This window comes from Macaca nemestrina, chromosome 3 (assembly GCF_043159975.1).
Source record: "Macaca nemestrina isolate mMacNem1 chromosome 3, mMacNem.hap1, whole genome shotgun sequence".
Classification (NCBI taxonomy): domain Eukaryota; kingdom Metazoa; phylum Chordata; class Mammalia; order Primates; family Cercopithecidae; genus Macaca; species Macaca nemestrina.
In genome coordinates, this window is record NC_092127.1 from 40,147,550 (window position 1) to 40,163,224 (window position 15,675).

Consider the following 15,675-nt stretch of genomic DNA (forward strand, 5'->3'; position numbering starts at 1 on the left):
AGAAAAAGCTGACACAAGGTTACCAAGATTACAGATGATCTGCTAATGGTAGTAAATCTTCAATTTTCTCAAATGTTATTAATCGCTACTAGGGTCACTGTATTAGGGTTCTCTAGAGGGACAGAACAAATGGAACATATATATATTCCATTTATATATATATAAGAATTTTTATATATATATATATAAATTTATATATATATATATGAATTTTATAAGTATTAACTCACATGACCATAAGGAGGTCCCACAATAGGCCGTCTGCAGGCTGAGGAGCAAGGAGAGCCCGTTGGAGTTCCAAGACTGAAGGACTTGGAGTCTGATGTTTCAGGAGGCATCTAGTATGGAAGAAAGACATAGTCTGGGAGACTAGGCCAGTCTCTCTTTTCACATTTTTCTGCCTGCTTATATTCTAGCTGCACTGGCAGCTGATTAGGTTGTGCCCACCCAGATTAAGGGTGGGTCTGCCTTTCCCAGCCCACTGACTTAAATGTTAATCTCCTTTGGCAACACCCTCACAGACACACTCAGGATCAATACTTTGTTCCTTCAATCCGGTCAAGTTGACACTCATTATTAACCACCAAGTCACCCATAGCAATATTGCAGACTGGTCATTGTTTGCGGTATCACCTTTCCTGTCTGCTGATCCTAAAGGCCGTGATCCTACCACCATAGTACAGAGCCTCTCAATTCAAAGTATTTGAATCAAAGTTATTTTTCTGATGATGTTTGGTTAACAGAATATCAGTGTCAAATAATCAAATAATTTTGAATTACTCTGTAGTTTAAAATAGCTTCTGGGACAAGAAAATTATTTGAACTAATCTGCCCTGTCATATGAAAACATTCTCTTTTGAATACTTGTAGATAGACTGAAAAATTCACTTTCTTTTGGATTTCTTTTCTTCAGAAGGTTAATTTTATCCATGTAATATTGATCTTGGCATATTCAACCTTCTTTGGAGGACCTTATTGACATATTTGAATTCTATGTACATGCATTGAATTCTATGTACAAGGTATAATATATTTCCTATTTCAGTGTATTCATCATTGAAAGAATTTAAAACTGTGGAAGTGTTAATTTTTCGTATTATCTATAATAAGAAATTGTTTTATTTTTAGGATAAAAGATACTCCAAATAAAACTGATAAACATGACAATAAAGTTAAAAGAATTGGACCACACATAGAAATCTTCCAAGTATTCCGAGAAAGAAAAAAATTCATGATTACCCCAAAATTGATTAGAATGGTCACCATCATGCAGGCGTATGTCAGGGGATGGCTTGAACGCAAAAGATTGCAAAGAGTAATGACCAAGGTAAGCTATACATCAGATATTATAATGTGTTTAAAATTTCTCATTAGATTCAATTAAGTAAAATTTTTCAATATGCCTCTAATATTTCTAAGTAAAATTCTGTGTACATACTTTTTTTTTTTTTTTTTTGAGATGGAGTTTTGCTCTTGTTGCCCAGACTGGAGTGCAATGGCATGATCTTGGCTCACTGCAACCTCTGCCTCCTGGGTTCAAGCGATTCTCCTGCCTCAGTCTCCTGAGTAGCTGGGATTACAGGTGCCTGCTACCACATCCAACTAATTTTTGGTGTACATACTTTAAGAAAATGTGATGAATAATCTGCTATGATGATAGTTTTAGACTGTGCAAAGTTGGAGACTCCAAACAAAAGGCCTCATTTATCCTTAACTCAGCAATTCTGGGACCACCTATTCTTAAACAAGGATATTTTGAAATAACTTTGCACTAAAGTTGTTTCTTCCTTGCTATCTGCTCATTTTCTGTTTAGAGCAACTTTCCTTTACTTCCCACACTCCTGGGTACTCTTTCAGTGCATAAATGTTCAATTTCAAAGAATTATACACACATACAAATATCTACCTGGTCAACTTTCATAGATTGCAATTCTGATTTTTAAAATAAATAATGCAGACCCATTTTGGCTGGGCAAATGCAGATGAACCTAAGTGGGTCCATCTTGGAAAACCTTTGAGAGAACCCAAAATGTCCTCACCTTGAGGGATAAAGTTTTACTGCTAATAAGGAATTTGGGAAATCAATTATAAATAAAATATATTAGTAGTGCCCACTCCAGTTCCTTGATCTTCTGGGAAAAACCTCTGGAATAGATTTGCAGTGGGCATCCTGAACACATTTCTCTGACAATGTGGTGATACTGTTAGAGTTAATCCATCTGCCTATCTCTGGGTATACATGTTTACATGTACTAACATGTGTAAATTAATATGTATGTGAATCACATATGTAGTTATGATTAAACATGATAATACATGTAAAACTCTGGCAAAAGGTAAACACTCCATATACTTAATCCCATAATTTTGTAAGGTAGCTGCTATATCTGTTTTATTGCTGAAGAAACTGAAGCAAATTATTTGCCCAAAGTCAAACAGCTGGTAAGTGAAAGAGCTAGAATTCAAACCCATGTCTGTCTAAGACATGAAAAGATCTATGGTTAAATTAGAATTAAATTTCTCCACAATGGGAAATGAACTGATTTTCTTACTCCACAAAGCTCTTTCTTTCCTATAACTATCTATATTGATAAACTGTTCTACCACTCATTGCTCAAGCCATAAACCTGGATGTCTCTTAGATTCTTTCAACTTTTTCACTCCCATATTCAATTGGTTCCACTTTCATGATGTTTGTTGAACTGCTCTTCTTTGTGCTTCTTGCCAGAACTTCCTTTAATCTACCCTTACATGGAGAATTGCAATAGTTGCCTCATTGATCTCTATGCCTACAGACCTACTTCCGTCAAATCTATTTGCCATGTACCATATTTGAAAAATTCCACTGTTATTACCTTATTTCATTTCTTATAATCTTTTTGAGGGCCTATATTACTTACAGGATATAGTAGGAACTATAACATAGTACACATGACCTCCCTGTTTTGGCTCTTGCATTTTGTCAAGCTTCATCACATCATACCCCCTGACATATTCTCTGTGTTTTAGCAAACTGCAAATCTTGATTGTTTCTTGTCATCTTATATTTTCATGCTGTTCTCTCCTCTGCCTTCCTTATCTTCTGATAAACTCCAATTCATCTTTCAAGATCTTCCTAAAGTATATTCACTTAGACACCCTCTCTTGTCCATCAAGCAGAGCTGATCTCTCCATTTTTCTGGTCATTATTGTGTCCAGTTCTTTACATTATTATCATCTGTTTACACGTTTGACATGGACAGTATGGTTTATATGACTTATTTGGAAGCACATACTCTTTATTTTTCTATTCACAGCACCACAGACTACCTTGACACATAATATATACTCTATCATTTTAACTGTATGCATGTATAATCTAATATTTTTTCTTGTTTATCTCTCTGTTTGTATACATATATTTTTTAGTTTGGCTAGATAGATTGCAAACTCCATGAAGACAGGTATCTGTCTGTCTTGTTTGTTTCTGTATTCAAATGCCTAGAATGGTGTTTCGTATGTAGTAGGCACTCAACAAATACCTATTGTATTTGATTATATGTAGGCACTCAACAAATACCTATTGAGTGGATGAATTAACATAATTGTAGAAGTTTATCATGGCAGTCTAAGGAGATCACACACACACACACACACACACACACACACATCCTTAAAGTTCTGTCTGCACACATTTGATACATGCTATATAATTTAATTATAGCATTTCCTAATATCAGAAAGAATTGTAGAATCATTCATAACCTCTGGGACAAAAATGAATCTAAAAAATTGAGAGAGGAAGAATGGGCCAAAGATGAGGGTGAAAAGGAGTGATTTAATTGATAAGGAAAATGCTGAATTTCTATACGGAGATAGGATTTGAGATAAAAAGAATGGGAAGTACTTTTAAAGGATCAGAGCCAATATAAAGTAGATTGTTTACTTTTATTTGGTTATAAAATTTGTTATGATCAATGATTTTCTTTTTTATTCCATCATTGGCATGGTGCTTTATCTGTTGGATGATTACTTTGCTGATGTGGTTAAAGTTGTTTTGCCTAGTGTCAAAATCCTAGTGTGACACCCTGTAATGCAGTTAATAGTAAGTTTCCTGGACTGTGCCTATGTGAAGGGTTGCTGTTGGGGGAATTCTTCATAACTTTCTGATCTAGAGGGTGCACAGCAAATCACTGAATAATTGTCAGCACTGTGGCAGTTCCTCCACTGGGAGACTTCCATAGTCATATTGCTTTACTGCCACTTCAGAGTTTGTTGCTGTGGACAGTGTCTGCTAGAAGTTTAAGATTACTCAAGAGACCGTACAATTTCCATTCCCTATGAAAAATTTAGTTTGTAATTCTTTGGAAATAATGAAGCAGCATCAAATTGTCTTACCAGTCATACATCAAAAGACCACAGAGATTGCTATATTTTAATATGAATATTTTTTCCACAATTAAAAGTGTCCTTTCCCTTTAAAAATTTTTGTGCTGTTTGTTTACATGTGTTTTGGTATAAGTAATAATGATATTACAGAATCATAAAGACACAAAACAGGGTTCATTCCTTGATGTAACGCTTCTAGGATCTTACTTAATTTCAATATTTTTCTCTAAATATTTATAATTTTAAAGTTTTAATCCTAAATTAAATATATGTGATTGCTATTGACTAAAAATGTTGAAATTCCAGGACATTGGAATGGTTGATAGCTACAATAATAAAAAGTGTTTGAAATTGGCTTTTAATAAATATTTGTTGAATCAGTAAATTTGGAACAGCCCTGGAGAATCTGAGTTTCATTATTACCTTAACAACGTCTTATACATAACTCAATGGTCTTCAATATTTTGGAGGTTATAGAATTCTTTGAAAATTTGATAAAGTAGGAATTTGCTATCATTGTCTCAAAAGAACAAAACAGAAATAATAACAAAATTTGAACCTATTCGTGAACCCTATAGGACAGGGCACCTTGTATAGCAACAGTCCGCAACCTTTTTGGCACCAGGGACCAGTTTCGTGGAAGACAATTTTTTCCATGGACGAGAGCAAGGGCAGGGATGTTTTCAGGATGAAACTGTTCTGCTTCAGATCATCAGGCATTAGATTCTCATTAAGAGCACACAACCTGGATCCCTTGCATGTGCAGTTCACAATAGGGTTCTTGATCCTATGAGCATCTAATGCTGCCGCTGACCTGATAGAAGGAGCTCAGGCAGTAATGCTCGCTCACCCAGTATTCACCTCCTGCTGTGCAGCCTGGTTCCCAACAGGCCACAGAGCAGTTGGTTGGGGACTCCTGTTGTATAGAACAGTTTTATTACATAACATGTGTGCTAACACAAGTACCTGTAGGCCTATGTTCATTTATTCAATAACATATGTATTTTTTAATTTGATAATAGTCACTATATACTGGGTCCAATTTCCTGCCTGGTGTGTGAAGAGCATACATAGTCTAGTGAGTAATGCAGATAACTGAAAGAAGTCTTAGGTATCATCATAGCATTTAGAAAGGCCATTTAACCCCAAGTGTGTTTGATGCGCAATTGGATAAGACCAATAAACTGAGATCTGGACGGTGAGGGGTATCTTTATTTTGTCAGGTGTACTGGGAGGCTGAGAGGCACAGGAAAGACCATATCAATGAGCTTAGGTGAACTATTTACATTTAAGGGGCTGGGGCATAGTTGGGAGGACAATGGCAGTAAAGGAAGTTGAAGGTAGGAATCAGATTAATAACGTTCTTAGAAACCTTCATAAGGAGTTTATACTTGGTGTCTGAGAATGGATGCCTTTAAAATAGATCAGTGACACAAATATATTTGTATTTTTGAAAAATTACTGACTTTGGACAATGGATTGGGAGGAGAGGGTGACAAAATGGAAGGAGAACAACTAGTATGCTTTTTCAATAATCTACTGCATGGTGGTGATGGGGAAATGGACAGTTGATAGGACTCTTGGGTTTGGTTGTATTTGGAAATAAGGAAGAGGGTGGAGTCAAGAATGATTCCCAGGTTCTTGTCTTGAGCAATCTGGTGTATGGTTGAGAAATGCAGAATCTAAGGGGAGGGGCAGGCAGGAGGGAGCAGTAGAAAGGAATGAAGGTAGAGTCCAATTTTCAACACTGGGCTTAAAGCTTCTGTGGGAAATCCTTGAGATGTCTGGGAAGCAGTTGAGTATATGGGTCCAAAATTCAGAAGGGAGATTGGGCCATATAGAAAGACTTGGGATTCATCAGTAGTTCTTAAATTCTTTCACTGAGAAAGAATGTAAAACCCTCTCATCTATAAAAGTACCTCACTTTGGTAATGAATCTCATCATATTTCTAAGAAAGCTCTTCCCCCAGGTGTTGCTCCTTTACTTCATTCAGGTCTCTGCTCATTGTCACATTACCGAAAAGCTGTCCCATACTAACCTGTACAAAATAACTCTCTAATCACTCCCTGTCTCTTTTAAAGCACTTTATTGTTCTTCGTGGCACTTACTACCACCTAACCTATATTCGTTTATTAGATTATTGCTCCTTTCACTAAAATGTAACCCTCTGAAAACAGAAATTTTATCTTTCCTGTCTTCACAAGGTCTTGTACCTTCTTGGCCCACACTAGGAGCCTAATACATGTTTTTAATAAATTATTTTCAAGAGAGTGAAGGATACATAACAGCATTTTGGGGCCAGGAGGATTTGAAATTTGAGGAACCTCTTCTAAATATGTTGATGCAGCTCCCTGACCAAGGATGCCGTCCTTGAAACCTGCTGCCACCCATAGATTTGAGAATCATCATTACTGATACTAACTGGAGCCATGAGAGTCCATGTCATTGTCTAGGGAGACTATATAAAGAGAGAATCCTACAAAGAAAGATTGAGAGAAACTGGTTGGCATTCAAAGGGAAGCAGAAGATGAGTATTCCACAAACATGAAAGTAGTAACCGGAGAGGTAAGAAGAAAACCAGAAGATGCTACATCAAGGCACTTGAAAGGCAGTAGAAGGAAGAGGGTTAGGTCCACAGTCTCCAATGCTGCTAGACAGAATTTTCTGGCTCTAGTAACAGTAAGTTCATGCAGTGAAAACATCTGCAGTAGATAAATTGAGGCACTGTGAGGTTTAGAGAAGGATAGTTTAAGATAAAAAATATTTATGTATGCTTAAATGCTCATTGGAAGAAGCCAGTAAGAGGGAAAGGTTGTCAATACAAGAAAGATGAAGATAATCTGTATTATAAGGCCTTTAAGGAGATTGGAGGGGGTGGATTTCCAAGATACTTGACAAGATTAGCGTTAAGTGAGAGGAAACATATTTCTCCATTGTTGCAGGAGAAGAAGATGTGTAGATGCAGTTAAGTATTTAGACTTGCTGGTGGGAAGTTGAGGTTGCAATAAACTAATTGTTTTTTCTTCCTTTGTGAAGTAAGGAATTGGGCCATTTGGTGAGAGTAAGCATTTAGATGGGTTTGAATGTTTGAGGAGATTGAGGTACTACAGAAAATGGCAGAGAGATGCCTTAAAAAGCATGCATGAAATTCCAGGCCACTTTGAGAACCTCACTGAGGTTGGTGATCAAGAATTGGAGTGGTATCATTTCTCCAGGTTGTATAATTTTCTTTAGTAATTATGAAAAATGAGGCATGGAGATGTAACATAATTACCCAAAGTTGGACATCTTGCAAGTGACATAGATGAGAATGAATTTTGAGAATCAAACATAAGTCTGTCTAGCTCCAGAGCACTGTAAAACATGAGACCATTCTGGTACCAGAATTGTCCAATCATTGCAAATGGTGGAGTCTTTTCTCAGGTCAGGAAACTCCAATGTTTGGAGTTTCCTGCCAAAAGCCAAGGCTAGATAATACTCCCACCTGGTGCTAATAGAGCTAATTCAGGTGAGCTCACACCAGAAACATGAAGATAAGAACCACGGCCTGTAGAGAGGCACCCTTTCTATGGCAATTAGGAGCTGCTATTTAACGTTTTTCAGAGTACACTGTGGGGGAAACAATATATTTTTATTTATATTTAATGATAAAGTTGACCAAGAATGTTTATTTAACAGTTTCTGTACTGAGCAATTAGACATAGAGTGATTGAGGCATATGCTTCAGATAGTAGTAAAAATAATCTCTTTGACTCAGATCAAAATGAGTACAGCAAGCAACATGGACACAGAGGAGAGGCCTGAAAAAGTGCAAGAGGAACCAAACCTAGGAGAGACACATGTCCACTAGCTATGCATGGAATAAGGTCTTCACTAGTTTCTTAGTGGATGGGGAAGTGAATATAAGATTCACACTTAGTGGTATTTGTGGCTTGCATATTTGTAAGTGTTTGTTTATGCATATGAGATTGAGATAACAATTTAGAATGTTCAATTATTATTTCACTGTGTATAGGTTTAATCATTTAAAAAATTTTCCGTTTTGTTTTTATAAGACTTTTGAATAAAGACTTTTTTGATATTTTCATACCTAAATGCTTAGATAAGGTTAGACTTCAGTAAATGTGGTCAAGATATCTTCTTATAGGTTTATAGCATTTTTTTTTCAAAGTTAAAAAGTCAAACTGGCAAAATATTTGCTGAAATATGACACAAAGTTTAAAAAACCTAACATATAAAGATCTCTTCCAAACTGATAAGAAACACACTAACGGAAATTAAGTCATACTAAGTGTCATATGATGGCGGAATTCTCCAAAAGTTGAATAAATTACTTAAGAAAAAAAAGACATGACCATATCAAGCAAAAGCAAATTGAAATAAATACTGGGAAATTTTATTAAATGTTGATAGGTATAATACATTTGTCCATTAAGATAATAGAAATTTGAATATTATAATCAGTAATTTGCAATAACTATATTGCAATATTGCTGTTGTAAGTAGAAATTTGTATTTTTTTCTGATAAATTCTACCTTGAGAAATATTTAGACTTATAGTGAAAGATTTACATACTGAAATGTAGTAGCACAATAGCTGAAGCATATTTCCATGCAAAAGACTGGTAGGGACACTCCCTGTAATAAAAACCACATGGATGGACCATTGTAATTTTCTCTGGCTCAACTTCCTAACCATGAAACGCTCTAGGTGACCTTCCAAATGCCTGAGATCCGAAAAGGGCTCCCTTACAAGATAGGTTGTGTTGCCCAAAAGAGTTATTACATTCAGAGGAAAAGGTACTCAAATTGAAGTAGGTGGTTGCCCAATGCCCTTCCTTTTCTCAGAGACATCATCTGTCCAAGTAGCACATTCCAAGCGGGAACTTTTCTCTTCATGTTTTAAAGATACAATCAAAACACTGCTTGATTCTTAATTATAAGCAAAAGAAATCCAGTTACAGATTTAAGCAGAAAGATGTTGAGGAGGATATTGTACACAGGTGTAGAGAACTAAGTTCAGAAACATAAAGGAATAGTAAAGGCTGAGTAGCTCCCAGTAATCCAGCCAAATCCTATACAGAAAGAGTCTGATGCAGACACTGAATCCTGGGTGTTCCTGACTTCACAAATGCTGCCCTTGAAAAATGTATATTTGTGCTACAGTTACTCTATCACACAAAGAGATTTCCCACTGTTTCACTCTTAAAAGCATTATTTGTTTCCATTCAAAGTTTGGGATTGGTGGAGTTAATGGTGAAGTTCACGTGTCTACATCCTAGCAACAGAAGAGGTATGAGTCATAAGCATCTGACTTTTGGCTTCAAATTGTGGGAAGTGGGTTCTGCCTCCCACTAAGATTCATATGTAGGGAATGTGCCAAAAGTGCAACCAATTTATTATCTTTTTAAAAGACAAAAGCCTATTGAACAAAAGGCAGATTAAAAACACACATTGAAAAATGCTATTAAATGTTGAGAGACATTAGCAAACATCCAGAATCTGCTATTAGATGGAAAGAGAAAGGAGAAGAGGAAGGTAGTAAAATTATGCTAATTTGTTTTTCATTCAAGTAAACAAAAAATATTATTTCACATAAACAGAAAATAACATGACAGAAACAAGAAAAAAAATGTGTAATATGGGCCGGGCACAGTGGCTCACGCCTGTAATCCCAGCACTTTGGGCAGATAACAAGGTCAGGAAGTCGAGACCATCCTGGCTAACATGGTGAAACCCCGTCTCTACTAAAAATATAAAAAATTAGCTGGGCATGGTGGCGGGCGCCTGTAGTCCCAGCTACTTGGGAGGCTGAGGCAGGAGAATGGTGTGAACCTGGGAGGCAGAGCTTGCAGTGAGCTGAGATCCCGCCACTGCACTCCAGCCTGGGCAACAGAGTGAGACTCCGTCTCAAAACAGTACATAGATAAATACATAAATAAATTAATGTGTCATATGAAATATGCTAGGAAACAAACAAACAAAAAAATCCTGTAGAATGGGTGAAAACACGGCCAGGTGCGGTGGCTCATGCCTGTAATCCCAGCACTTTGGGAGGCCAAGGTGGGCGGATCAGGAGATCGAGACCATCCTGGCTAACATGGTAAAACCCCATCCCTACTAAAATACAAAAATTAGCCGGGCATGATGGCGAGTGCCTGTTGTTCCACCTACTCAGGAGGCTGAGGCATGATAATCGCTTGAACCCGTGAGGCAGAGGTTGCAGTGAGCTGAGATCACACCACTGCATCCACTGCACTTCAGCCTGGTAACAGAGCGAGACTCCGTCTCAAAAAAAAAAAAAAAAAAAAAAAAAAAAAAAAAAAAAAAAAGAATGGATGAAAACACTAAATTAAAAGGAATGTAGAGTATAGTTAAGTGGGCTCTCAAATGTCTCTATGCTGGTTTCAAAACCAATTATACAACTTACTGGCTATGGGGCCTTGGGAAAATTATTTAAAGATTTTCTGCTTCAGTTTTTTCATTTATAATATGGTATGCAAAACACAGAAAAGGAAAGCCTACTCAGTGGAAAATGTGTAAATGTAAACACATTCCTAAACAAACAAGAAATAATGAAAATTTTAAAAATTAAGCCTTTAAGAAGTCAAGAACAGGAAAATAAATCTAAATATTATTTAGAAGTAAATTAATAAAGATATATAGAGACATTAATAAGCCAGAAAATATAAAATGTAAAAAAAGTTGACTTGTTAACTAAAAGGGAATTGCTCTTTAGAAAAGAGAAAACAAATACAAAATAGGTAAATATTTAAAACTTTAATAAAAAAACTGTTCTGGTGGAATGTTGAAAATGCATACACAGAAGAATGTAGTCACAGGTAAACTAATAAAGCAAAATGTGCATATATGCTGAAAAAGGTTCATTTCTTGAATATTCAGAGATTTTTAGAAATCAGCAACAACAACAACAAAACCTTAAAAAGCCCAGGGAAAAATAGGTAAAGGACATGAATGTACAATTTCCAAAGGAAATAAAAGAGGAAGATTTGAGCAACCAGGGTGGACTGCTTAGACAAGAATCATCCATTACAGAATAATACTTTAATAAGACTACATCGTTTCTGGCAGAGTAGGCTACATATTATAGAAATCCGGACACAAGTGTAGGAAGTGTCTGTGAAAGAAGCAAATATTGGAAGCTCTATTCTATGGGAAGTATGAATATATAATAACAAAGCAATTCATAATGGAAATCTCTGAACTACAGGGAGATTGTGTTACTCTACAATACATATATTTAACCAACCTGGGCAACCAACAATAAATACACTCATAATCTAAGAAACTAGGTGAAATAGACTAAATGAAAGAGGCAAGTCATATTAAATATAAATACCAGAAATATATAAGGAGCTTTTTTGTCTTTGTAGGCTTTATATCATGGACCGGATATGAAAGCAGTTATTAACATGTATGGCAGACTAATCCACCGTGTTAGATATCGACGTGGTCTTTGGAGGACAAGACAAATTGTCAACTTATCAGAGCTAGAGGAATGGATGGACCGAAAAAAATGTAAGTGATGCAGACACTTCTGGTTTGAATTTAAGTTTGGAGTTAATTTAACCATGGAAATTTTAAATATAATTACCTGTAGAAAGCAAAGGTAGATTATATTTTATATTGCTGTAAGCAATTTGCATTTTAAGTTAGCATGTTGTATATTTGAATTAATTTATTTGGATCCTCTGCAAGTAACAGAAAACTCATTCTAGCTAACCAAAGCAAAAAGGAAATTTAACGGGAGAATATTGCAAAGATAGTTAAAGAGTTGGATTTCAGACTGAATATTAAACACAACTGCTTCAGAGATCTAGGGAGGAGGAAATAAGGGACAATCTCAATTTGCCTCTGGGGGATAGATAAACCCTTACCACTTAAAGACTCTTTGTTGCTATGCTTTAAATTCATATTCCAGGGAGATAGCAACTGATACGTATAGCTTGAGTCACAAATCCAACACTTTGCAATGGGAGGGTAGGGAATCTTGCTTGAGAGTTGCACCGAAACTCTTCATTGGAGGAGGGATAGCTGCACAAAGGAAAATTAAGTATTTATACCAGAATAGTAGTTAATGGACACTGAGCATACTAAACAACATATTGCTTATTAGTGTTAGAATTCTACTCATAGAACAAATTCTCTAATTTATATCTTAATTTTCAGAGATTCCAATTTATATTTATATTTAATGAATTCAGTATTGCTTAGGATTAGGATAGATTATTAGAGCCATTTTCTTGACTAAAAAAAGATACAAGTAAATTATATTTAATTGCAATCATTGTCTTGCTGCTTTATAAGGTAAAAATGTGAAAATGTTGGTAGTCTCAGCTAGTCATACAGTATTTATTTTACATTTAAGACTAAGTTCCATGAAGAAAGAGATTATGTCTGTTATATTTGTCAGTAAATACTATCTAGCAAATGCCTGGTTTATAAGAAGAACTCAAAAATATTTGTTAAAATGATAGTTTTCATTAAGTTATGATAAAATTATGTGCTAAAAGCTATTTACAGTTAACCAGAACTCTTTGAGTTAGAATAGTTTCTTTTCGGTGGCTAGAGGTAAAGGGAGGAAGTCAGAGAGAGAGTAGAAAGAGAAAAGAGAAAGAGAGATTGTTCTATATAAGTCAGAGGTTGCTAGATTAATTCACCCAGTCCAGCCCAACAACCTGGTTTCTAGAGAAAAGAGCAGAAAGGAGCAAAGTGTTGGAGAGATGGGAAGACAGTAAGAAGAAAGAATGAGAAAGTGCAAGAGAGAGAGAGGCAGAAAAAGAGAAGATCCTTCTCCCATTGGGAAGCTACTTGGACTCCTTTTACTTATAGAACCGAGAGAGAGTCAGATTTTAAGACTTTTGCCCATAAACTCTCCATACCACTAGTACAAAATTCAGGAAGATCTTAGTACTCTTTTTATGAATAGTAGTTTATATTATATAATCTAATATGAATGTACTGATTTTATAATACCACAATATATACTAAAACCTTACAGTTATTACACTGGCCAAATTTTCTTTTCCATCCACTTTAATTTTTAGCTACTGACTTCCAAATCACATATCCTTTCCAAAATGCTCCTACTATTTTACTCAATTAGTCTTCTCTGCATACCCCAAACTATCACTAAATTGATTTTTTTCACATTATGGAATGTTGCTTATTTTTCATATCTTTACTTTCTTTCTATGATTTCTCCTTCTCAATTTGTAACTGCAGATTTCAATATTTTTGCATCCTGAAATATCCCCTCAGTTTGAAAAAAATAATTAATGTGATTTCTGTTTTCCATCCTGGACTCTGGTGCTTTCTAGCTGAGAAGTTTTTTGAGTAAAAGTCGTATAGATAGTGAGAGATAAGCCAGGTGGACTATGGGAGGAAGAAGGTTCTAAGGAGAGGCAGCAGCAAGCACAAAGGCCTTAATTTGGAGGCTGCTAGTCTTGGAGGAAGCCAGGAGACTAGTATTACTGGAATGAAGTTTGTGACTGGAGAGCAGAGCAAGATGGAATTGGAAAGGTAGTCAGGAGCACAGGTTTTGTCAAGCTTTATAGACCATTGTATTTTACCTTGAGAGAAATGGGAAGCCATTGGAGGATTGGGAACAGAGGACTACGAAGCAACTTGTGTTGCAGACATCACTCTGGTAATTTTGTTGAGAATAGGCTAACATGTGGCAAAAACAGAATAAAGGAGTCCAGTTAGGACAGATGGTGGTCTGTCCAACATGGGAGCTGAACAGTAGAACAGAATTTGGTAAATGAATAATTTAAAGAATTACCAACCAGAGCATCCATTTACATTGAGGGGTAAAGTAACTCAAAAGAGACAGAATTTGCAAGTTCTAATTTGTCTTCATGTTACTTAGAAAATTCTTCATCTTTTCCATGTGTTGATGGCTAATTGGGTGATATTTGGCAGATACCTATACAACTTTTTAAGCATCTTTCAATTATCAGAAAATTTCATTAATTTTTGTGATTTAAATTTTGTATTTACCCTAGGTATACCATCCTTGAATACTAATTCTCCTTTCATGTTGCTGAAAGTTTGCTCATAGGGCATAATATACAGGTTAAGGGCACTGTTACCAATTATACAGTTTCAAAGCCATAATATTAATAGGTATGTCAATATTATCTTGTGAGAAACATATAAAATGATTAATTCAAGGAGAAACTAATAAAGGGCTATATACTTTTACAAGGAGAAATACATTTACTTAATCACAAAAGTAAAAGGCGATATTCTTTTTGTTTTAGTTTAGAATCAGATGCTGAGACAGTAATTCAAGTACAACTAATTTGCTTGGGAGTTAATACTAGGCAATACTGTTAATGGAATGGAGAAAGGAGACAGAAGGGAGAGGGGTCAAAAAAGAGTGCAATATCAAGCAAATTACCACGTGGACAACTGGAGCTTAATCCCTCTAGGGAACTCAGAAAAAACAGTGTAAACAACTTGAGTGCTGGGTCTTTCTCAGCCAACTCCTGAGTCTGGTTGAGACCCACTGCTTGGTGCATAGATGGGTTGTGTGAAGGCCTGTAGCCAGAGGGAGCCCTTAGGCAATGGAATGCAGATGCTGGCAACTGAACATCAAGTTAGCATGCACAGAATTAAGGGACAAGGAGATATGGATGGGACACTGAAAGAAACTGCTCTAGTTTGCTTATTTCAAAAGAGACAAATAGTCATACATACACTAAATATAAATTTTCATTTATTGTACTGCTGTGTTTTAGGATCTCAAATAGCTATTCATATTTAGACAATCACTAAATATGTCTTGAATCTGTTGATGTCTCATAGCTATCTCCCTCAACTGAATGAATGAATGAATGAATGAATGAATAGAAAAACTGAAATCCATGTGGTTGAGTGCCAGGATGATATAACTTCTGTTAGAAACCACCTTGGTGCCCTTTGCCATTGGCAGTCGGAGCTAAACCTGTATTTGAGCAGTCGCTGACATCCTGTAAATGTTGACTTATACAATCAGCTTCATGGGGTTAAATGTAGCATATTTCAAAGTAGAAACTCAATGTCACTTTTTTGAAAAAAGAAAAAAATTATTTACGGAAAACTAACTTATAAAATGTATGCATCAATTGTCTTGCTCGTTATCTAACTCCTTTCTAAAGTCAAGTATGGGAGATAAGTGACAGGTGGCCCAACTGAGTGGTTTTCTGTGGTAGTCTTGAGCCAGGAGTGACAAAGTACCTTAAATGTGAAAGTAGAAATACATGAAGTTAGTGAGCAAAAAGTAGATATTGCTCCCAATT

General features: G+C 35.8%; 1 protein-coding gene across 5 annotated transcripts in view; it reads left to right on the forward strand.

The window, feature by feature from the left end:
• IQCM (IQ motif containing M) overlaps positions 1 to 15,675 on the forward strand; it is a 496,764-nt gene that overhangs the window by 270,103 nt on the left and 210,986 nt on the right. For all 5 annotated transcript variants that reach the window (XM_011710533.2, XM_011710534.2, XM_011710535.2 and 2 more), the window contains 2 exons: positions 1,129 to 1,327; positions 11,764 to 11,908. In XM_011710533.2, the coding sequence (XP_011708835.2) occupies positions 1,129 to 1,327; positions 11,764 to 11,908 (344 nt within the window). The remainder of the gene's footprint in view (positions 1 to 1,128; positions 1,328 to 11,763; positions 11,909 to 15,675) is intronic.